Source organism: Colias philodice, chromosome 27, assembly GCF_061535455.1.
Source record: "Colias philodice isolate Cphi_HAF_F1 chromosome 27, ilColPhil1 Martin Lab GWU primary, whole genome shotgun sequence".
NCBI classification, from domain to species: Eukaryota; Metazoa; Arthropoda; class Insecta; order Lepidoptera; family Pieridae; genus Colias; species Colias philodice.
In genome coordinates, this window is record NC_143112.1 from 1,854,039 (window position 1) to 1,880,359 (window position 26,321).

The 26,321-nt window shown below is 32.6% G+C and overlaps 1 protein-coding gene across 1 annotated transcript in view; it reads left to right on the forward strand.

Moving 5' to 3' along the window:
- LOC149476509 (uncharacterized) overlaps window positions 1-26,321 on the forward strand; it is a 68,280-nt gene that overhangs the window by 23,480 nt on the left and 18,479 nt on the right. The window contains exon 2 of the mRNA XM_089711791.1: window positions 8,621-8,986. Within this exon, the coding sequence (XP_089567917.1) occupies window positions 8,740-8,986 (247 nt within the window). The 5' untranslated portion in view covers window positions 8,621-8,739. The remainder of the gene's footprint in view (window positions 1-8,620; window positions 8,987-26,321) is intronic.

The window sequence follows — 26,321 nt, forward strand, 5'->3', positions numbered from 1 at the left end:
CCTGCATCCAGCGGCTCCCCGCCACCTTGATCAGGTCGTCTGTCCATCTTGTTTGAGGCCGTCCTACGCTGCGTCGTCCTGTACGTGGTCTCCATTCGAGAACCTTTCTGCCCCAACGGCCATCGGTTCTACGGGCTATGTGCCCAGCCCAGCTCCACTTCAACTTGCTAATCCGGTGGGCTATGTCGGTGACTTGAGTTCTTTTGCGGATCTCCTCATTTCTGATTCGATCACGCAAAGAAACCCCGAGCATAGCCCTTTCCATAGCTGGTTGTACCGTGTACGAAACTACTACATGTTTATTTATTTATTTATTTTTTAACACTTTATTGTGCTGGCATACAAATAAATCCTTAAAAATAAAACTTATAACTAGTCCAGCACAGAAGGCGGCCTTATCACTTAAGAGTGATCTCTTCCAAGCAACCTACTGTGTGGAATAATATTATTAAAGAGGAGGTAGGTAGGAAGTACAAACAAAACTATGTGATATATTATAATTATGATGTGACAATCCGAACGATATTTAAAGTCTAGTGTAGTTTAATAAATATGTGAGAAATATATTTTTTGGAAACTATAAGAAATTGACTTGTTTTGTTTTTAAAAAATGTTTATACCTATTTGTTCTTAAAATACACCAAGAATTTGTATAAAATACACCTTTATTTATGTTTGCAAGAATAATGCTCTTTAATTTTGCAAATATACCAAATTTATTATTTAATAGGATAGGCTAGGCTTCCGCATTTTTTCCGTCATTCCACGCCACCAAGTTTCATCAAAATCCATTCAGCATTTTTGCATCTCCCCACACACACCTATTCGGATATAACTTATCAAGTACCCACAGTCAAGCATAATCTTTAAATAAAAATTAATACATCTGATTACTTATCTAAGTAATTTGCCGTTTCAATTTATTGTAACAAAAGGCCACGTGCCGAAGAAAATGAGGGTAGATTTGAAAGGATATTATATGGTATTTAATTATAGTTATGAATGAATATTCTTTTATTTAACTCTTATGAAATTTACTAGCTATGGTTCCCGACTTCGTCTGTGTTGGGAATTTTGCGAGGAACTATTTTTTTTCGGATTATGTATAGTTCTTTATACATATTTGGATGGGTTAGAATCCTTTACCTGGGATTCCCGTCAACGAAGAGATAGTATACAAACAGATAAGACATATTTTTTTGTGTAAATAACGTGGTATACCTATTATTTTTTACCATTAGAAAGCGATGAAATTAGATTACCTATTATAAATCTAAAAACATTAAAAAACGCATCAAATTCATATCCCGTTCGATAATCTAGAACATCTTTCCCCAAGAATATCAAGTATCGTAAAAAATCAAATAAATAAGCCATAAAGAAGCTATTAGGCCTTCGCCCCCGGTTTGCCGACAGGGCCATTAGCGGAGCTCCCTAGGGAGTAGGGCTTAAACGGCGAGTGGTTAGCGATTTTGTAACCCTCGACGAAAAAGAGGGTTGTCATAAGTTACCATTCTGTGTATCTCTGTATTCTTATACTATGGTATAGTAGTTACCAAACCGATGAACTGATTTTCGTTTGGTTTTATATGTTTGAAAGATTAGTAGCTACCATAAAGAATAAAGATGAACCTTCTACAATAGAGTCTTTAGCCAAGTTTCATGAAAATCTCTTCAGTCGTTTGTAAATCATCTGCTTATTGATGAGATCTTACAAATTCCTTTATTTCACAACTCCCTTAATATGGATTCCCTTTCAAGCGTGCATACCTACCTACTTGATTTATAATAAGTATGCTAGGAACTTCAGTAAGTAAAAAAAGGACTAAAAAACACGCTTTTAAACTCACGAAATTATTATATTGTCACCAATTTTTTAATAAGCGTATACAAAGTTTGAATAAAATCTATCGGTTTTAAGTCAAAAGGAGTCAGTTACCTACCTACATACAGGTGAAGCTAATAAAAGCGTGTTAACAACCTCAACAGTTAACCATTTTCCGTACTTTATAAAATCGCTTCAGCTTATAGCTTGTACCAAAAACAAATCATTGCGCGAAGTAAAGATCAAGTTACAAGTCCCTAGAGTTTTGCTAATTGTTTTTATCCTCCTGGGCCTTGTGAGGGACTATTACATGGTTGAAGACTATAATATAGTCTATTTTATGAGCGGTAGCGTGTTTTGAACAGTAATGAAAGAACACAGGACAATTGAATAATTAATTTTAGTTAAGTAGAAGTTAATTTTACTTAGATAATATCTGTAATTTCCTCTCAAATATGTTTTAGTTTAAATACATATTTTGTTTGGAAATGAGTACCTAGGTACTTCAAGCTTCATTTATAATTGACTAGCATTCCGCCCGCGACTTCATCCGCGTTGTCTAAAACTTAATAAGTTATTTATTGATTATTTTTTAAAATGTGAGCATACATAGACGGACAGATTATGTAGATAATTGATATAAAGAATGAACCTTGTTTCTTCGAAATGATTACCTATTATTAGGTAATCTAGGTCGTCTGTCGTGTCTCTGTAGTCTTACCATAATAATAATATTAAAAATATTATTTGAACATATTCTGCTGGTAGGCCCTTCTATAAATAAATAAATTAAGCTTGTGACGTCATTACCGTACAAAAAACTTTTAATAGAGACATCTAAACGCAAAATGGAATCACAAATCACAATAGATATGATGTTCATTCAAAGTTGACAGGGGCCATGCCTGTTTTTTTTTGTATGTTTGTTCGCGTCGGTCAATATTTGTACGGAACGGATATACATGTTACACGTGCATGCAGACGAAATATGTTACATTTCTTTTGGGTTTGAATTATTTGAAGTTTAATACTATTGAGAAAATGTGTGTGGAACTATACCTACCTACTGTACATTTACTTTCAATCTAATTTTTAAATGAAAAGTGAAAACAGATGATATATCCGATATTATGAGTATTTTATTTTGTAGAGAAAAATTATAGAATCTTACACGGTATAAATACCAACTTTAACTGTTTGACAAACAGGTTAACAGTATTTTTCATATTTTGTCGATATCTGCGTAATCATTTGTAAAGTTTTTAATATTGTCACAGAATACAATTAGATAATAATAGTAGCTAAGGTAATTAAAAAGCTTGCACATAGGTAGTTATTGGACATACCTATGTTTAAAAGTTAAAACACTAGATTATGATAAAAGTAAAACAAGTGATATAAGAAAAAAAAATATCTCCCAAAATCTCAAGAAACAGGAAGCTGTATTCTTATTTTTCGCAAAAACATCTCAATCACATTTCACCGAACATATTTCATAATTCCATCCATTCACCCCCGGTGTCAATATACAAAAATCTATTTGTCAACGCGGGAAAAGCAATAAATAATAAAGAGTAAACACGCATTGTTGCCAGCTAGAAAAACAAACAGTCCCTTGCGTGTAACTTTTTCTATTTGCGCAGTTGGCAACACTGGCTGTCAGCGTGACAGATCGGTTATGGCGCGAATTTTATGGCAAATTATAGGTTACTAGATTTCCGCCCGCGTTTTCAAAGGAAAACCCGCATAGTTCCCGTTCCCGTGGGATTTCCGGGATAAAACCTATCCTATATGTTAATCCAAGTTACCCTCTATATGTGTGCTAAATTTCATTGTAATCGGTTCAGTAGTTTTTACGTGAAAGAGTAACAAACATCCATACATCCATACAAACTTTCGCCTTTATAATAGTAGTAGGATTAAGATGTTGATTAATTATGCTATTAATAGGAAAGTTAATGCATTTTTTTTCATTCTTGACAGTTGACACTGGCAAATAGTTATATCATCTTGCCAATTAAGAAGCCATCTTGCCATAACAAGAAAAAAATGCATTCTTTTGTTTTGTATGCTTTTTGACAGGTGGCAAATATTTTATTCACTATTTAACATGATTCAGTTATTCAAATATTATATCGATTTGCCTTTTTATTCATATAACAAACGTTAATTTATTACAATTGTCAACTTCAATTAAAACAAAGGTTTTTCTCAAGCTAAATTTGTTTTTAACACAAAATACTTAATCAAGATACACTTTTTATATGCGGTTGCACAAACTAATTATATCTTCTATTAGTATAATTATAATCATAGTATAAAGTTATAATTGTGAGGAATTACTTCTTCAATATAATATTTTATGAGTATGATCATTAATAACGTGTCGAAATATCTCGATATCGATGTATCTTTCTCTTTTATTTAGGTAAATAAAATTCTCTAGTAACTGTGATTACTAATCAATATAATCAAACCCAATTTTCCTTAGTTCTGTGAGTAAAACTAGAAATAATTTATACGGAAAATTTAATTAGGTATTGCAATTATTTGTCGAGAAAATTAGCAAATTTTTATTCATTTTATATAAAATTATTAAAATACATAGTATGTTTTATATATTCAGGTGTAAGTACATAATATGTAGTTATATTGTTTTTATGTTCGTTTTAAATTACATTCAAAACATGTAATTAACTTTGAATTTTAATTCTGCAATATCAAATACTGCAGAGGCAAATCTACACTTCTACATCTACACTATCTACACTAATATTATACAGAGGAAAACTTTGTTTGTTTGTTTGATTGTAATGAATAGGCTCATAAACTACTGGACCGATTTTAAAAATTCTTTCACCATTCGAAAGCTACATTATCCACGAGTAACATAGGCTAGGTTTTATCCCGGAAATCCCACGGGAACGGGAACTATGCGGGTTTTTCTTTGAAAACGCGGGCGAAGCCGCAGGCGGAAAGCTAGTACATTATAAATTATAATTTATATTCTCTTAATGATGTAAATATCTAAGCCTTTATTATTATAATGTAATTCCTATAAATATTATACAATTGAGAGATAAACACAGTAAATTGAATCAATACAATATCTGTTTCTGAATTCTAATAAAAAGTGCTATAAAGTGTAACGCAATGCATTTAATTTTAATGCATTGCAATCTTATTTTTGTTATTATGTCTTTTCCAATTATTATTGAAAACATATATTTATCGACTACATATTTACCTTTATCGACAACATATTCTACAGGTACTTACCTACTAATTAAATACGATCTGTGCTTGGTTTTGTCCACAAGCAACATTTGTAGGTACCTACTACCTTTATTTCTACTCGTAAGGTGTTATTTTTTTAAAAAATAGTATTGCCTATGTTCACTCTGTGTCTTGAACTATTTTCATTCAATATTACATCCAAATCGGTGCTGTAGTTTAGTCGTGATAGCGTAACAGACGGTAGTTTGCGTCTATAGCAAATATATATATATACATATATGCCGCACGGTTTCACCTGCGGCCGAGCTTGCAGGCTTAAGAGTTTGTTGAAGAGTACTGGTCCGATTAGAAAAATTCTTTCAGTGTTAGATAGTCCATTAATTGAGAAAGGCTATTGGCTATATATCATCAAGTTAAGACCCACAGAAGCGGAGCTACGCGGGTGAAACCGCGGGGCGCAGCTAGTATGTCATACATTCGTTCAAACTTTTGCGTTTATATCAGTAGTATGCACGTATGGTAACAAAAATATCACTCCCTCATATAAATTACGTACCCACCGATATTGTGACAAAGATATTAAACTATAATTGACCATAGGGGTCGCTTTGTGACAAATTTCGACGCTTCGACGCACATTACGCTCACAATGGTGATTTTTTTCACACATTTTGGGTATTTTTCGACAATTCCCAGTAACCATTTGTCGATATAACAAAGGCTTTCGGAACTTTTTGTGGTATACGTGGTAAGTGCAAAATTGAGTGCTACTACATAGTTTTTGTGGTAACTTGCAGTGGTGAGGAAAGAGTTGTATAAGTGTTGCCATCACTACATAGTATAAAAAATTAAAAAAGTCGCTTTCTCTGTCCTTATGACCTATGTATGCTTAAATCTTTAAAACTACGCAACGGATTTTGATGCGGTTTTTTTTAAGAGAGAGAGTGATTCAAGAGGAAGGTTTTTGTATATAATTTATTAGGTTTTGAACAAAACGGGCGAAACCGCGAGCGGAAAGCTAGTATACTTAAAATTACGTTAATATACTATACATAAGTCATATTAAACTTTGGGAATGATTGCAAATCAACTTATAACTATATATATTACTTTTTAGTAATTAGGTAGGTACTTTCTTGTTAAACGTGATGTGTGCACTGCATTTCCAGAATTTGATGGATCAATATTTGACAAAATTAAGCAAAAAACTTAATAAATATATCATACAATACCGCTAGAAAGATTCTTAATGAAAATCCATTGAACAATACATAAAAAATTGCCCTTTAAAATTCCCAATTTCCCGAACTGAAAAGTGTTTAAAACGGACAGTGCTAAGAAGTAAGTGTTCAAAATATCGCATAGTTCTTCGAAATAAAATCGTCACATTTGCAAAGGCAACCAAAATGTATTTAGACAAATTATTGACGCATAAACTCCAAAAACGCCGCAAATTAAAATGTAACAATTGTCTTCAAAGGTACGACTTCAAAAATTCAGCTCAAGCAGAAATCCCTTTTACCAAGTATTCGAATATCGACTCTATGTACAAAGGTATAGATGATATTTTTCCTAAATTAAATCCTAATCCGTTAGATAATCTTTTGTTGACAGATTAGAGATTTCGACGAAGTGTGATAAAAGCGACAGTGTTGAAAAGCCTTGTCTTTTATGCTAACCTTGGTATGAAATTTTTGAGGCTCTGGTTTGAAATATACCGCGTATATTTTGCTGTTATATTAATATTTTTATATACGTCTGCATTAAAAATTGGATTTATAAAATTTAGTGCATGATTGCATTGACGAATTTATTAAATTTAGTGTCATTTACAATAATTTTAAATATTTTAATAACAATTTACCTACATGAGCACAGATGTAATTTGTAAGATATACCTATTCAATAAATTTTGCTACATCATATTTTAATCTTAATTAAATAGGTGATGTTAAACATAAAAGCTTCGAACTTTTCATTTCATAGTATAAATACGTACATTTCTTCAAATACCCCAGAAAATTGTCGAGGAAAACGCAGTTTTCATAGAAATCCGCTTCTCGTAGTTTTAGCAAACCATAACGAATTTTTAAATATAAATATCTCAGCATCTCAAATTGATACGAACATTTTACAAAAGGAATAAAGAAATATAAAATACCTTCTCATTGCATTGATCATAACAAAAATATTTTCGAACGAACATGTCATCACTTTCATACGTAACACAAAGAAAACAAGAGTGATCATAGCCCCCTCGATTTGCAGGTAACTCAGGTAACAGATAAAAAAAAATCAAACGTGACAAAATGTCTGTAAACATGTACCTAGAGCATTTGAAATTAAAAAAAAAACTATACAATTCCGCAATTCGAATCCCGAATTTTTGACACTGGCAACATGAGAAAAAAAGAAGAAAAAAACATTCAGAGCGGTCGTGACGAATTCGAAATTGGAAGGCGTTTGACGTTTGAATGTAGTGTTGCAATCGCGCGGAAAATTAGCCATTCTTCGGGTAATTGTTAAATAGTTTATGATTGTTGCAAAAAACTTGATAGGCACTATTTATGATTGCGTATGGCATGTGCAATGATGTTATTAAAAGATGCACTGAGCGGAAACAAACGTTTAGCTTTTACACGAATGTGTTGGAATGAAATTGATACGGCAATTATTTTGTATTTCTTTTCAAGAGTACTTGATGTTAGATCTACTTCATTAATTGTATCATAATAAATATTCTATGAAGGGTGCTTTTTTGTGCAGTTCATACTGAATTTTACCAAAAAATCCATTTATCTTTAGTGTGTAAGTAATGGTAACAATTTAACGTTATCTCTTTTAAATAATATTATGTAAATTAGCACTATTATGTATTAGAATTTTTTTTCACATATTCAATACCTACAGTAGTTTAAATCCTAAGCCGAAATAAATATTATAAAACAAACATAGAAATAAATAGTTTAACGTTAATAAGATTACACGTAAGTGCTTATTACAAAAATACCATTAATTATCAATTAAAACGGAATGCACTTAATTCAATTGATTATAATCCGACACTTATCTAAGGCATTAAAATAACTTTATTACTTAGTAAGTACATAGTAAATATGAAAATAATATGTATGTTACAACTTGTTGAAAGGTTAAAACTTAACAAAACAATAATAACACGCATGTTTTTCCTTGTTTACATTAAAATATGAAATTTTTTGATAATCAATGACTCATCGGAATAATTCTACCTATTTTTGTTAAAGATAATAATGATTTTATGCAGCAAATTTCAATAAATACATAATATACATATAATATACAAAATTTGATCAAAATGTTTTGATGTTTTATGTAGGTACAATGCGATTTATTTGAAACCTGTTTTCAGGAGGTTCTTACTTTTCTTTCTCGTAATTTCATAAAAACAACAAAAAACGACTTCTAGAAGCTCCTAAAATTTCTTAATAACACAACCTTTCAAATTAAAAGTGTTTTAAACAGACTAGTCAATTGAATTACTATCACACTTTAATATAAATTTAATTCTTGTTTCAGAATAACCACCAAGATGCTATCCCGAGCGTGCACACACACCAGCCATTAGACTAAAAACTACCAAACATGCTCCACACGCGCAACATGGCAACCCGGTGACTAATTTCCACCACAAAGAGATGGCGCTGTTAACAAACTCCTCCGCGAGTGGGCCGACGGCGGCCCCTGCGGCACCTCAAGCGCATCACTCGACTACACCGCTACATCACTACTTCCATTATCTGAAGCAGCCTTCGCCGCTGTCTCAAAACCCTTACGCTCATCACTCGAGCGCGCATCATATGGGCATGGGGCCTGGACCGCTTGGGGGGTTGGGGCCGTTTGGACTTACGCATCATGGCCTTGAAGCTGTGGGCTTCCCGCAAGGTAAGATCTATTGTAAGTTTTTTTATAGTAACCCTAGCAATAGGGCAGGCGACACACTTGGTGGTAAGTGATAGACGCCGCCCATGACGATCACAGTGTTGGGAACACTGCGATCGTATTGCAGGCTTTAATGTGGGAGTTGGTTTTTAGTATAAGCTATGATGTACATGCTCATGATTACTGTCACTCTAATGTTTTAATTAATAGTTTTATTCAAATTCAAATTCAAATTATATTTATTTGCAAGAATGTAGTTACAAATTATAGATGTTTTTAATTACAATATTATGTGGCTAATACATTCTACCCATTGATTGGGTGTGCAAATATTGAAAAAGAAAGTTGATTAGTCTAATTATTTAAATGTACACACAATTCAATTTTCACAATTACGCGAACGCACTACGATTAACACGATTATATCACACACAATTCAGTTTACACTACTTAAAAGTCATAAATTCTTCAATGTCATAAAATTGTTTCACCATCAACCAGTTCGTCAGTTTATTTTTGAAAAAATTTACTGGTAGTTCCTTGAAATTGTCCGGTATTTTATTATATATTTTAATAGCCATAAATATTACACTGTTTTTAGCTTTGTTAATTCTACACGTTGGGAAATGTAATTTGTTTTGGTATCTTGTCAACATATGCGAATTTACTTCTCCTTTCTTCTTAAAGTATTCCGGGTGATATTTTACAAATAAACATACTTCTCTTATGTACATGCAAGTTAAAGTAAGGATCCGTAATTTACTAAACAGAGGTCTACAACTGTCTCTTTGGTTCAAACCGCACAGAGCTCTGATACATTTTTTTTGTGAGACAAATATTTTCCGCACATCACAAGATTGTCCCCAAAGAATGATTCCATACGAAAGTACAGAGGAAACGTAGGCATGATAAGCATTTATTGCTGCATTCATAGAAACAGTATCTCTTAAACGCCGTAATACGTAAACGAAACGATTAATTCTGTCACAAACGTAATCAATATGTTTGTTCCATTTTAGACCTTCATCCAACAAAACACCCAAGAATTTATGATGATCTACTTGTTCTATTACTTGGTTATCACACTTTATATTTAGGTTTATTTTGGAGCAATTCTTTGTATAAAATTGAATTATTTTTGTTTTTAATAAGTTAATTTTAAGATTGTTGTCTTCTAACCATTTTACAATATTTTTAACTGCTTCATTTATATCTCTCTCGTACGTTTCCTTTTCAGTACATTTAACAATTAGGGTAGTGTCGTCTGCGAATAAAACTGATTTGTGTTTCACTGATTTCGGTAGGTCATTAATATACAAGAGAAATAAAAACGGGCCGAGCACACTTCCTTGTGGTACACCTGATCTATTAGTTTTTTTTACTGATCTATATACGTTTCTTGATTGATTTACTATTTGTTGTATTTCCACAAACTGATCTCTATCCTTTAAATAACTAGCAATCCATTCTTTGGCAATTCCTCTTATACCATATTTATCTAACTTAAGCAAGAGTAATTCATGGTCTACAAAATCAAATGCCTTGCTCATATCTAGAAATATAGCGCTTACGGGTTTTTTTTCGATGAAGGCTTGAATTATTTCTTTCACCATATCAAAGCATGCTAATGAAGTGGAACTATTTTTCCTAAATCCAAACTGTTCTTTACATAAGATCTTGTTTCTATCAATATAATTTCTAACTCTTTCTAAGATTACTTTTTCAAATATTTTAGATATCACTGGTATTAACGCTATCGGTCTGTAATTCTTAATATCTTTCGGATCGTCTTTTTTAAATAATGGTTTTATCACTGATGTTTTCAGCGCTTGTGGAAAAGTTCCCTGTTCCATCGATAAATTTACAAGAAAAGACAACGGTTCGCAAATATGGTCACTGCATGATTTTAATATTTTTGTACTTATTCCATCTGTTCCTACTGAATTAGTGTTATTAAGTGATTTTATTATTTTACAAATTTCGTTACTGTTTGTAGGTGTTAAGAAAATAGTATTGCAACTTTCTGTAGTCAAAGTCTTTTTTATGGCATTTACATCAAAATTAAATTTTGTTTGATTTGTGATGTCAATAAAAAAATTATTAAACTGTTCGCAAATTTCATTCATTGAGTCGTATATCTTATTATTAACTACAATCTCTTCAATTTCTGTAATATTGGTTTCGTCATTAATATTATTAGATATCATTTGCCATAAAGCTTTGTTTTTATTTTTTGCCAATTTAATAAATTTTTCACTTTGAATTTGTTTTGATTTAAGAATGCACCTTTTTAGTATATTTTTATATTTCACATAATGATTCCAACTATGAGTATACATTTTTTTTATATATATATTTTTAAGATAAAGTTGTCGCTTTCGTATACAACATTTCTTCAATCCTTTTGTTATCCAGTTAAGATTAGATTTTCCTGTACTTCTCTTTATCTTAATAATAGGAAAACAAAGATCATAAAACAGTTTGAATAACTCATAAAAAGCATTGAAGCATTCATTTAAGTTATTAAATTCATGTATTTCAGAGAAGCTTAACGATGACATACATTCACAAAATTTACGAATATTCTCATTACAGTAGTCTCTTTTTGTTTCAAACCAGGATACATTTGTTTTACGCTTTATCATACTAACTTTTAATATCTGTGCCGTTTCATGGTCTGACAAACCGAGGTGTAGTACTTCTGTGTTCACATTTCTTTTTATATTTGTTGCTATTTGGTCTATGCATGCATTTTTCCTAGTAGGTGTTTTTATTAAGCATTCAAAATTAAAGTTCTGTAGTAAAGTAATGAGTTCATCTGAAAACTTAGTCTTTTTAAGAATATCAATATTCCAATCTCCACATAATATTATTTTTTTATTTTTAAGTCCAATCCTTTGTAATATATCCTGAAGGTTTCTCATAAAAATATTTATGTTTTGACTAGGGATTCTATATATATAGTTCTATATATATTCCACTTAATATAGTTGTTACTAGCAAAGTTTCTGAAATACTTATATATATTGCATACTTTACTGCACATTTTAAAATTATTTAAGTGCATAAGAATACATTTTAAGTAACCCAGGGTAATAAAGATTCATTTGTACCAGACAGGAGATTAATCATAACACATTAATAATTACAAAATGACAAAATAAAATGGTCTTTCAAGCGAACAAAGTTACAAAGGACATCGGAATATTTTGTAGGAATGAAATTAATTTCCTTGTGCCCAAGAAAATGAGGTTTAATGTCTTGGACGAATTTATTTTTTTGTTATAATGAAAACAATTTCATTTATAATTCTTACCCATGTTTTTAAACAGATTTGATTTGATTTGAACGGTTATATTTTTGTACAGTAATTAGTGGTAGGTATGTATAGTTTTTGCATGTTATATTTTTTAATATTTCTAAATTCTAATCCTAATTAGGTATAGATTGAATAGTTTTTTTTTTTAAGAAATAAAATTAAGATATTTAAACACTTTATTTAGCATCCATAATATTATATAACATTCTAATTACTTCTTTAACTCTAAACTAAACTTAACCAAAAAGTCAACAGCTACACACCATAAACCATGAATACTAATACCAAACTACCACACTACCATACCACAATGCACTGGCAACCAAAAACTACCATTAGTAGAATTTACATCACGAAGACTCGAACAACACTGCATATTTTATGAGACAAGACATCCTTGGAAATAATCAAAACAGGGCCCTCGTAAGCCGCTTACCTCCCCTAGGGTTGCCAGGAATGAGCTTGTTAATTGTTTTAATTAGTAAAGTTTTGGTTTGATGTTGATTTTTTTAATAATCGATTATTGTATGTGTATCTATGACTATGTTACGTTTAGTTTACTTAATTAAGAACAATTTGCATGCATAGGTTGATACTAAATTGCAGACTGTCTGCATTAAGAATAATTTATCTCTGTGGAAAATTTCATTCATGATTCATGAGCCGTAAACACCCATTCTAGGACAAATTCGTGTTAATTTAAGTAGGTACATATTAGGAAACTTATAAATACCGTTATGTAAATTATAAAGTATACAAAATTATAAGGTTAGGTAATAGGTTACTATTTGTTTGTCCCAGAATACAATTTATCTTTCCGTGTGCGTAAGCTGACGAAATAATTAATAATTGATTTGCTATACGAAAAAAAAAAGTTATTGATTAGATATATTTGTAAAGCTCATTCGATTTAAACCAATTAAGTTAACAAAAACATATTTGTGATATTATATAGTAATTAAAGATGTAAAAATTAAAAAACAATGACGCATTTTGGACTTGACGTATTTTTTTTTATTTATTATAATGGAGACTAGAACCTCACCTTTGCTCCGCCCGGATTAAAAAGGATAAAAGCTAAATAAATGCAGCCCATCACTTATAATGTAGCTTCCTACTATAAAATATTACATTATCGGTTATGCACACGTTATACAATACAATAAATTTTCATAAAAAAATACAAAAAATCCAATTTTCCTATTATTATCTACCAGCGTAAGCAAATTCATCGAAAGAAAATGTTATAACAACAATCAAAATCATTATTATCATAATTGTTGGTTTTAAACGAATAGTTTTTACCCGTGATTTCTGTAAATTATCTTTTAGAAGCCGGCTTCACGCTTTCAAAGCGGGGTCATTAACCTCTCCTTTGAAAACATCCCTAATCAAAACGAAAAGGAAACATCTAGTACATCTCAATAAACCCATCCACTTCTTGACATTGACTACCGCTGCTTAACCTCACTAATCGTTCGAACCGCACGCTCGAAATATCGAAACCAATAAATTCCACTAAATCAGTAAACAAAATGAACGACCTATTAGACATAAACTCGAATACACGTTTAATGCCAGAATATAATCCCATAGCCTATAATCCCTATATCCGTCCCTTTCACGCGCATCCCTACAACGTATACCCGTCTCGCTCCCACGATACGCGTAACGATGGCAGCTGGGAATTCCTTTTTTGAATTTAATTTTTTTTTTAATCTATATTCTTTTTATTGGCGTCCTTTACAATTTTACGGCCAGTTGCTTTTTTAATCTGGCAATTTCATTGATAGTGGTAGGCTTATATGTAACTAATTTTTTTTTACTTTACGCAGTGTAAGTTGGTGGCTTTTATAATATTAATTAACATATATTTTAAATTATCATATCTTAAGACGGGATTTAAATTAAATACTTATGATTAAAGCACGGTTTTTAACATTTTGTTTTATTGCATAGCCAATAAATGGAATGTTGAATGCATTTTAGAAAGATAACATTTGGCAAGACTGGATGTAAGTAAGTGGTCTACAAAATCCTAGCATAAAAAAGATTTTTTTCTTCAGTGGACGAAGCTAAGCTAAAACCGGTTTTTATACCGATTATTCATTATTCCTCGAAATAGGAAATTCAAATATACGTATGGCATGATACGGTTTGACCGCCTCCTCGGTACACCGAGGGGTCCTGGAGACGAAGAAAAAAAAATGTCTTGGTCTGGTAGGACACAGAAGGTTGATCACCTACTTGTCCCTAAAGAAAATCGATCAGTGAAACAGATGTATAATGCATCTGCCCCTTACCCCACTATGGGACATGGGACTTCACTTATGATACGGTTTGACAATCCCTTCAGTAGACAATGGATTCCTAATCATTTTAACGTATATTAAAATCTTCGAAGAAGAAGAATAATATTAATTATGAACTAATATATCGTTGATATTATTCCTTAAAGTTTGTTTTTACTTAATATAAAAGAGTTCAACGCGCTACAATAGTAATTTATTATTTAACATTTTTTTATTATTAAAAATAATACAGTACCTGATTTTCCTTCTGTACTTTTTGTTAGTTCTTAAAGCTTCTTTAAGACTTAGTATCTCGTACTTCTTTCACTTTCAATATTTCATTGATTATTTCAAGTATGGTATAAGGCACTTTACTATAATAATAAAATTAGTCACAAAAACAAAATGACCCAATTACACCATGTGGCAAGGTGTTAAATTACGTGCGGTTGACACGTTGACCGAATTATCGATTCGATACAACATGATACAACACTAGTGGGTTAATGACCTCTGTTTTATAATTGGGAAAAGCTGCGTTGTAAGACTAGTATAGAATGTGTATGGAATTTAGGATTTGTTAGTAAATTTTAAACTATTATTTTGGAAGCTATGATAATAACGTCTTGTATTAAATAGTGTTAAATAATATAATATTCAGATTCAGACATTTTAAAATTCTGTACAATTTATTGTCTGTCACCTTAAATAATTAATGTAATACATAAATAAATAAAATGAATAAATAAATAAAAGTTTAATACGTGTTAAATTTTAAACATGAAAATACAAACTGCGGTATAAAGATAAACCATCATTAAAAAGTAATGACTTAATGAAAATCTAACAAGCTTAACAAACTTCAAGATATTGTAATCCAATTATAAAATACTATTGAGTCTTTTAGAGAAGCTATTTATATATCTATATATATATAAAACTCAAAGGTGACTGATATAGTGATCTATCAACGCACAGCCCAAACCACTGGACGTATCGGGATGAAATTTGGCATGCAGGTAGATGTCATAACGCAGGCGTCCCCTAAGAAAGGGTTTTAGAAAATTCATCCCCTAAAGGGGTAAAATAGGGGATGAAAGTTTGTACGATGAAAATTTATCTTTTCCACGCAGGCGAAGCTGCGGGCAACAGCTAGTACCTAATAAGTATATTTGTAATTGATAGGTTCATGTAGATAATGAATCTATTGTGGCAAAATATACTAGCTAATCAATATCATCACTATCACTATATAGTATAAAACAAATTTCTCTGTCCCTATGTCCATTTGTATGCTTAAATCTTTAAAACTACGCAACGGATTTTGATGCGGTTTGTTTTTAATAGGTAGTGATTCAAGAGGAAGGTTTTAGTAGGTATATAATTTATTAGGTTTTAGACAAAGCGGGCGAAGCCGCGGGCGGTGAGCTAGTTTAACATATTAAAATGTTACGTTTGAGTTACAGATATAACAGAAGGTAAAATAACTTACCAAAAACGTAACCTAAAAATTTCAGTTCTGAAATTAAGTATTAGTGTTTTATGTCCTATCATATTTTCGTTTTAAAACACATTGTTGCATCAAAAAAACAACTGCAATTACTAATTACCTTACAAATCATAAAAAAAAACAATGCCCTTATAAAAAGCCAGACAGGAGCTACCGATGGTCAGTTACATATTGATTAAAGAAGCCCGCAGTGTTATGTTACTTGCCTTGCCTTAACTCAATTATAACAACGCAACGGTTAGACGATGTTTTTTCTTTTACTATATTCTGTATTCACCTTTTATCTATTCTTTTTTTATTCTTATATATAAAAATGAATCGCAAAATGTGTTGGTAAGCGCATAACTCGAGAACGGCTGAACCGATTTCGATAATTCTTTTTTTATTATATTCCTTGAAGTACGAGGATGGTTTTTATGTAGAAAAAACGTAAACATGTACCACGGGCGAAGCCGGGGCGGACCGCTAGTAATATTATAAAGCTGAAGAGTTTGTTTGATTGAACGCGCTTATCTCAGGAACTACTGGTCCGATTTGAAAAATTCTTTCGGTGTTAGATAGCCCATTTATCGAGGAAGGCTATAATATATCATTACGCTAAGACCAACAGAAACGGAGCCACGCGGGTGAAACCGCGAAGCACAGCTAGTATTTTATAAGCTCCGTTCTCTTCTATGGTTTACAACTAAGTTCTGTATTAGTAGGTAATAGAGTTTTGAAAACTGTTTAAACAGTTTTTAATATAATTCCTGACACCCTACATACGTGGAATATAAATACGCTTTAATTTTGGAATATATCAAATAGGCATAGCCTATAGGCATAGGCTCTATGCAGCCCGGGGCCAGTATACGAACAAAACTATTCCTTCCTCGCAAAAAACATATAAATTCTTTAAAATTTGATTGCTTTACACGTCTCGTCACCTATTAATTAATAAAATATTTATCATCGTCAAATAAATAAACTGATTTATAATTTAATTGGAAACCATTCGAAAAGCGCTTAACATTCGACATTTAGAAATAACTGCTGGTGTTACACGAAACGAGTTTTTAATTCGCGCCACAACTAATACAGACTATAAATTTTTTACTCTACCAGTCTATGACTTCTTTTTAAAATTTATTTTCTACTCTTTAGTCTAAGACTTCATTATGTATGTTTGTTACTCTTTCACGTAAATACTACTGAACCGATTGCATTGAAATTTAGCACACATATAGAAGGTAACTTGGATTAGATTTTTCTTTGAAATCGCGAGCGATGCCGCGAACGGAAAGCTAGTTGTACATTAGGTTATGTAATAAACATGATTTTATTTATTCTTTGAAATTATAAATATCATATAGCGATATTCAATTCCTTATCTGTATTAAATGATAAATTAGTCATCGAATTCAAACAACTCAAATTTATGGCAATCTATCTTAAATTATTATTTAAAGAAAGGTAACAGATAACCTTTGTAATTATCATGTACCTGTACAATAAATAGTATAAACATTATTATATGTATTATAACACTATTAGTTCTTAAACTCAAACTCAAACATTGATTTATTCAATTAGACATCTAGAAGCACTTTTGAATCGTCATAACATATTTTAACATTTACCACCGATTCGGAAAGCAGTAAGTATCTATATGGAGAAGAACCGGCAAGAAACTACATAGTTGCTCTTTTAAAATCATGTCAACTTATATATTACTACTCAGAAAATAAATACAAGTACGATGATTTGTTAGATAGTAGATAGATGATAAATAGTGACCCAAGATAATACATACATATTTCAGGACAAATTTTCACACACGGCACGATCTGATCCCATACTAACACCTTGGCCACGGACACCGGCGGCGCGACCGACGGCGCGACGGGCGGCGCGGCAATTCGCGCGGCGCGGTAAGCATGCCACGGGCAGTTGCGTTCGCCGCCGCGACCAGTGTAGACGAGGAGACGAGATGGCTTTATCAAAGTTAGCTCGACGTTGTTTGGGGAGTAGCAGCTTTTTTGCTCAAGATTTAATGTTTGGAAGATATAGTGGAGTACACGAATTAAATATAAATCGTGTTACAGACGGAGAATTCCACCAAAAATATGAAAAATATAGGCATGATGAAAAATTATGTTGCGGGTGGCTAGACTTCCAAATAGCTGGTCTAGCTAAAATTTCTGCAATAAAAGCTTCCGTCTCCATTTTCGCGAAAAAAAAACAAACTATTTTAAATTAAGTTCGCTCCGGGAGTAGTCGCCGCGTCTGCCGCTCGACTCCGTGGCCTCCGCCGTAATAACTCATACATTTGTTTCGATCGCTAGTCGTGCCGCGCGATTCGCTCGGGGAAATTCGCCGGTCGTCTCGCTGGTCGCCGCTGCGCCGTGGCATGCCCAGTACATTTCCATACATTTGATTCATTCGCAAGACGCGCCGCCAGTCGCGCCGCGCGAATTTTCGCTATAGCGAATTGTCCGTGGCCAGCACGTAAGCTTTCGCTTGTATTATGGAAACCAGATGGCTGATAAACATACATATATAATTTAAAATAAATACTTATAATTATAGATATTCAACACCCAGACACAGAGCAAACATCTATGTTCATCAAACAAATATTTGCCCCGGGTGGGAATCGAACCCACGACCTCTGGCTTGGAAGGCAGGGCCACTACCAACCAAGCCCATCGGTCAGTCAAATATACTAGTCATAATATACCTTTTTTTTTTTTTTTTATAGTGGGGAAATCTTCCAAAGATACCCACGGCCCCCGGGGAAGGAGCCGTGGGTTATGTCGGATTCTTACCGACTAAAACCCCACTGTGTTCCGTCGAGCCGCTTTAATGATGGGGCCGCGGGTATTTGTTGGAATTCTTCCGCGACCCCCTCGGCGGCAGCCCATCTCCAGGCCAGGCGCAAGCCAAGAACAGGAAAGGTAGTTTGCCTGCTCTTCCCTCCCGTTGGCGGCATGAGCGGAACACGTCTCAAGCCGCCTCACCACACCGGACGATGGATTACATTCCCCGTTCCACCGCCCGGAAGTCATAATATACCTACTATTAGTATCTATAATTATTATACTACCTACTTATCAAAACATACACTACTTTTATTGTAGTGAATATGTCTTAACAAAGGCCATGGTAATTAATCTTGATTGAAACTACTGGTTACACAATACACATACAATAGTAAACGTGTATAATTCGATGAATAATATCGGTATTAAAGCAAAACATTTTTTAACAAAATCAAACTATCTGTAATTCAAAATTTACCCAAATTCGTTCCGCCGTTTAAGCGTGAACATATTCATGTTGAAAGTTGAAACATGTCTTTGATCCTAATATGGATTATATTATAACATTTAGGTTAATATGTATCTTTTTTTAACTAAGGTTGCATGATAGAAATTGCTGATGAGTGATAAGTTCGTCCTGTACCAATCCTTTAATGTACTAACTAGCTGTGTCCTGCGGTTTTACCCGCATATAGCCTTCCTCGACAAGTGGGCTATCTAACACCGAAAGAATGTTTCAAATCGGACCAGTAGTTCTTGAGATTATCGCGTTTAAACAAACAAACAAACTCTTCAGCTTTATAAAATTAGTAAAGATAATAGATATGCTATAGATAACAATTCACGTATATTTGACACAATAAATTAAACATGCCATTGAAAAGGTCAATAAACAACAACTAGAAAAAAGCTTAGGTCTTATAAAATTAGAAAGTAACAGTAATCTATATTCTAATGCAAATATAATTTGGTATTGTCATTAAATACGATAATGTGACATTATCAATCAATGACAAGTGACCTTTTGTTCTGTGAAAGTTGACTTTTTTGCTCTAGTTATACTTACTTAGGTTTCACTGTAATCTATTTCTTAGAAAAACTTCGAATCGTATGTGAAAATTGGATTACACTAGTCTACATGTATCTATATGTATAATAGATATCGGTCTTACAAAAAATTTAAACCCTTAGCTTATTTAACTTAGTCTCAAAAGGGTCTAACAACTGATTGTATTTATAGTTTCTACCACCAAAACGTATTTCAATTTTTCTACCTATCCGTGTTCCTATGATAAAACTTTTGTAGGATAGTAACACTTTAACTTACACAACAGAGGTGCTAACATCTCCACTTATAGTCGGACTTTTTTTGGTTAAATTATCGTAATAAGATAAGTATCAAGTTACAAATACGTTATCTAGACTAGACTATACATATAGACCAATATTTTTTGTTAGTGCATTGTCTAAAAACCTGAATTCGATTCTTTTGTTCGAGCTCTGAATAGTTTGGTGCATTGTACCTAGAAGGACCTAACCTAAATCCGTTTTGTAGAGCCTGGATGAGAATTAGTTTTTTAGTTCGTTTTTTAGTTTCAAACTTTTGTAAACGTGATACCTACCTGTTTTGTACTTTTGAGTGTTTTGAAAAAAGAAAGTTTTATCAATCTACTAGCTGCTCCGCGCGGTTTCACCCCCGTGGCTCCACCCTACACCCTGTTGGTCGTAGCGTGATAATATATAGCCTATAACCTTCCTCGATAAATGGGCTATCTAACACCGAAAGAATTTTTCAAATCGGACCAGTAGTTCCCGAGATTAGCGCGTTCAAACAAACAAACAAACTCTTCAGCTTTATAATATTAGTATAGATCTATACTGTTATAAATTACATGCCTTTTTTGATGAATTTTTTATCCAAGATTTGATAACCGTTGACAAATAATTATAACTTTATAATGATTATTTAATCCATTGTTAAAAAATCTAAGTGCATGATTAAGTCCTTGCTGATAACAACTAGTCTTAACTAGATACACTCATGAATACTTCAATAAAAAACACATAAACAGTAAACCGAGAAACTGACTCCAACATGTTGGTAACATACCGCTATCCTACAAAGTTAACACCAAAACACGCAAGTCCAATAAATCATATAATTTTACTACAAATTCAAAATTTTAAAACTTAATGATTCACATTTATAATGCGGCATCACGCGTTATATCGGGGTCATTCTGTCATACCCGGTAAATTAACTATCATATTTTATACGGATCGAGGATTGATATGGAGCGGATAATACCGTATTTTTAAATGTTATTAATTTTGTTTGCTATGGGTGTTGTTGAATTAATGAAATAAAAATAATCTTAATTAGATAGGCGAAAATTAACAGTGCGATTATACTATTAATTCAATGTGTTATGTTTATAAAATATTCCTTACATGCAAAAAAAACGTATTATTTGTAAATATACAATATACAAATAATCTTTTAGATGTAAACGACCTTTTCGTTTACTTGCGTTTCAAATAAAAAGACACCTATTAATATTTATAAATAAGCCCTCGTATAAAAGACATTGACAATCTCAGTTGAGAAATAACAAACCATTATAAGATTCTTATTGCTATAAGTGCTAAAAACTCGCTACAAATCGACACATTTCACAAAATATACTTTGCCGTCTAAAGAAAATTACTCATGCTTTACGCATATTTATTTACACCATTTGTAGATATAGGTAAATAAATAGTATTAATCCGATTAACTGTGATTTTTATAGAAAATGCGTAAACTGTCTGAGTTGCTAATATTTTTGCATTTTACTTCGTTTAAGTATTCGTGCAAAACCTATCATTAGGTTTTACAGCTGTAGATTTTGTATTTATTTTTGTGTCGCATCGTAATTCTAGAAATGTCTGCCTATTAGTTCCTTCCAGTTTTATAGTGATAAAAAATAACTTTGTTTTTAAACAAACAATGACGAGCAACTATGGAGTTTCTTGCTGGTTCTTCTCCATAGATACTGCTTTCCGAATCGGTGGTAAATGATAAAACTGTTCTGACGATTCAAAAGTGATTCTAGAAGAAGTGTAATTGAATAATTAAATGTTTGAGTTTAACAGAGTTTTCTTAATACTATTAATCTTGATGACAAATAAACAAAATAGCGTCGCTTCTACAGTAGCTGGAAAATGAGAAACTCAACAGATAAAAATTAAGCTACCATACCTAGCAAACTACATTAATAAATTATCTAAATCCCATCAATACACGCATTTATTGCTGCGTAATAAATGGTAATAACATCTCCATATACATACATGCAACATAAATAATTTTAAACTTTATCATTCATACATTCCACAGCTACCGGCGCCTTTGATGTGCCGCCATCTTGCTCGGACATATTTGTTTTTATTTTTTTATAAACTTTAATGCAAGGCTCTTGTCAACGTCAAGTTTTATCTGAAACGTCATTTTAAAAAGAAATATTTCGCTACTTCTGATTAAGTGAGATGCTTTTAAGTGTAAGTTAAAATGTTTGTTCCGCTGTGCTGGAGCGATTTTGATGGAGTTTTGTGGGATGATAGATTAATGCTAGATTTAGCAGGGCATGGGGCAGATGTATTGTACATCTGTTTTATTGATCGATTCGTCTTTATTAACATTAAATTAACTATAGCTGTATAATTTGGCTTTAATCAGGTAAAGTAGGACTAATCCATTAATCTACCATACCAAACATACATAATTTTTTTTTACTTTTACATTTATAATATTACATGATATAGCAATTTGTACTTATAATTTACTAGCTTTCCGCCCGCGGTTTCGCGTAGTCAAAGAAAAACCCGTATAGTTCCCGTTCCTGTGGGATTTCCGGGATAAAAAGTAGCCTGTGTTTTATTCTGGGTCTTCAGCTACCTACACACCAAATATAATGGCAATCAGTTCAGTAGCATTTGCGTGAAAGCATTAGATTAGCATTCTTACAAACTTCCGCGTATGTAATATTCGTAGGATCATACGCACAAAACATATTGTCACAAGTTCACATTGTTCATATTGTCATAAAAATCTCACTTTTCCCGAAAACTCGGGAAAAAATAACTTCACCAACACGTGCAAAAAACAATCACGTACGCCAAACATTTTACCGCCAATGTATACAGATAAAGCAAACAAATTATCCCCCTCGTATTGTAACATCTCACTATATTGGGCAAATATAAAATTTACACATCAACACTTGCTACCCCTTATCCAAGAATTAAAAATATAGTTTGTTACAATTTTTCGCTTTATTTAATAAACAAAAATACATACAAAATCATCAGTTTTTTGATTTCATTTATGTACATACTTGTTTTATAATTAGTATAGTGTGTAACTGCACTAATAAAAAAATAGGGTTATGTCTACAAAAATGTGACTTTAATTTATTGTTTTAAATTTTATACTACATCCACCTCTGTAATATATGAAATCAAAGACCCATTCAGCAAAAACGTAACGTAACATAGAAATCTAGAAGACTTTTCAACGTATTTTAAACGCGATTTTTTATCATTTATCTCTATATCGCAACCTACCTAGAAATCTCTTCCATTTTCACACCATTGTTTCAACAAGCGCTGTCAACATAAATGTTTTTAAATCAAATAACACTCAGCGACACCCCAGTCTACCGTGCGAACGAACACACGGTCCTCCCGACCATAGTATGAAGAGATAAGTAGGGTGACTCCCGGCGTTTAGGAGCGCTCGGTACCTAAACTCGCGAAGCGTGTCACTTGTCTCATTGATATCTATACTAATATTATTAAACTGAAGAGTTTGGTTTGAACGCGCTAATCTCAGGAACTACTAGTCCGATTTGGAAAATTCTTTCCGTGTTAGATAGTCCATTCATCGAAGAATAGAAGCGGCTATATATCATCTCATCTCGCTAAGACCAACAGGAGCGAAGCTCTGCGTGTAAAACTGAGCACAGCTAGTTTTAAATAATTGTATAAACAAACCGCTCACAGCAATGGCGCTGCCCTCACGAGAACGGTCCATGAGGAGGAACCGAGCGGCGTTGTGTGCGTACTGCGTGCGTCAAGCTTGCGTACGTACATGAACGGGGAGCGAATTTCCAAAGCCTATAACTATTTGAGTCACGAATCGGACCCTAATAGATGAGCTTTTGTTTATACATATAACTGGACAAAACCTAATCAATCCCAGTAAAAAAGTGACTCAAATGGATAAGCTTTTGTCGATATTTTCAAAAATTACATACGAATAATACCTAGTCGAGTTACGAGTAGAGTCACCGCCATGATAGATTTATAGCTCTCTGCGTAGGTACATACAAACGGCGCGATGTACCTTTATTCGAGTTAACTTACTTTTCTCTTTATACTATGGTGCAAACGAACGTTCCCTCCGACCCCCAAAGACATTGCGGCTGATCAGCCACCAATGTTTTGTTAATAGCATTTGCATAATTCAAAACGAATTTCCATCACGTTTTAATTTGTCGTGCAGATTTGGAAGTTTCGCTGTTTTAGTCTTTGCTCTTTGGGTTGAATTGGCGAACGAGTTTGGTTGAAGAGATATTTATTTTATGTTGATACTGTTTTAGGTAGGTAAGTTTGGTTAGTGCTGTTCGTTAAATTAATTATTTATTCTCGATTGTATTTCCGCCTATTTTGAAACACAATAGGTACAAAGTTATTTTTTAGAGTGTATCCATATTAACAATCTCTCTGTAGTTAAAATATAGTATGTAGTTTTATACCAGCTATAGATATTCAACGCACAGTTCAAAACTTCATACGGCCAAATATTCAGTCGTCAATAGGTATACTTCTAGTAGCGTTAGCTATATCTACTACTAGCTGAGCTCCGCGGTTTCACCCGCGTGGCTCCGCTCCTGTTGGCCTTAGCGTGATGATATATAGCCTATAGACTTCCTCGATGAATGGGCTACCTAACACCGAAATAATTTTTCAAATCGGACCAATATTTCCTGTGATTAGCGCGTTCAAACAAACAAACTCTTAAGCTTTATAATATTAGTATAGATTAAGTACCTGTTCTTTGCTTCTAGAAAGCAATAATAACTCCAAGTAATTTAAAAGAATTGATAGATGCATACATTTTATACTAAATGCCAGTTTGTTTAGATCTAACCTCAAAAATCTAAAAAAGGATCAGTATTCAAAGTCCACCCTTTGTCACCCTTAACAATTTTAAGTGAAAATTCACAAGTGAAAGACCGGCTGCATCTCACACCGTTGTTTGTTTATGCAATGGCTCTTAAGGGCAGGAGGGTTAGAACTTCATTTTAACTGTCGTCAGTTTGGAAAAACAATGCTTGAAAGAAAACAAGGGTGTGAAAGATAGTGTTTATAAATAAGGTTGATATATTCACACAATCATTAAATGATTGTTTGATTGTTGGTCTTCACATTTCTTATTTGCCAAACAAACAAAATTTTTGATGGTTTGGCCAAATAAAAAATGTGAAGTTTTATATTAGTTATCTAACTTATTATTACGGAATCAATTTACAATTAATCTGATATAATACTGAAATGTTAATGTCTTAATAGTAGATATATTGCAAGAAATAAATTAAAAGTGAGGACAAGGAAAATGTCTAGGTACGAAAGCATTTTAATATTACAAAATATTATATGTATACACTTCAATTGGTGTCTTTGTACATGGTACTAACATATAACGAAAAATATAATATCTAATGGATCTAAATATTCCTTCATACGATATAGTTCTTTCTTTCTAAATCGAAACTTCTTTCTAATCAAAGTTTTGCTTCATCGCTTTAATATTTTTATACATTGAAACATGCAATTTGATATTTGCATATCTCTAGTAGATACGTACATTAACCAAAAAGCAACAATTTTTAATGAAAATAGACACCAGGGTGACTTGTTACAAGCCCTGAGGCGCCCCACACTCCAGCTAATTGCTATAACAACAAGCGGTGTTTGCGCTTTTTGAAAGCACCGCTAGCGATTTGTGGTCCAATTGTTTTAGGGTCCTTCTCGTAAAAAAAGGATATTTTTGAAGAGAAACTTCGCTAGGCGCGTTGAGAGTAAAATTTCAAAGTCGCAAAATGGCAATACCGTCACATCATGGAGTAGGTAAGGCGATACCAAATATCTTTGAATCTTGCCAAAGAAGTTTCACTTCTGACACGTGTGCTCGACACATACGCTCTTTTATGTTTGTTATTTGAATAAAATTCTTCTTTAAAAAATGCTTAAACATACATATATTTTAAGATTTGATGGCACAAGATTGTACCTACATTATTTATACGAAAATTTGTATTAAAGATTAGACGATTAGAATAATAATATATTATGTTAATGAATATGTAATAAC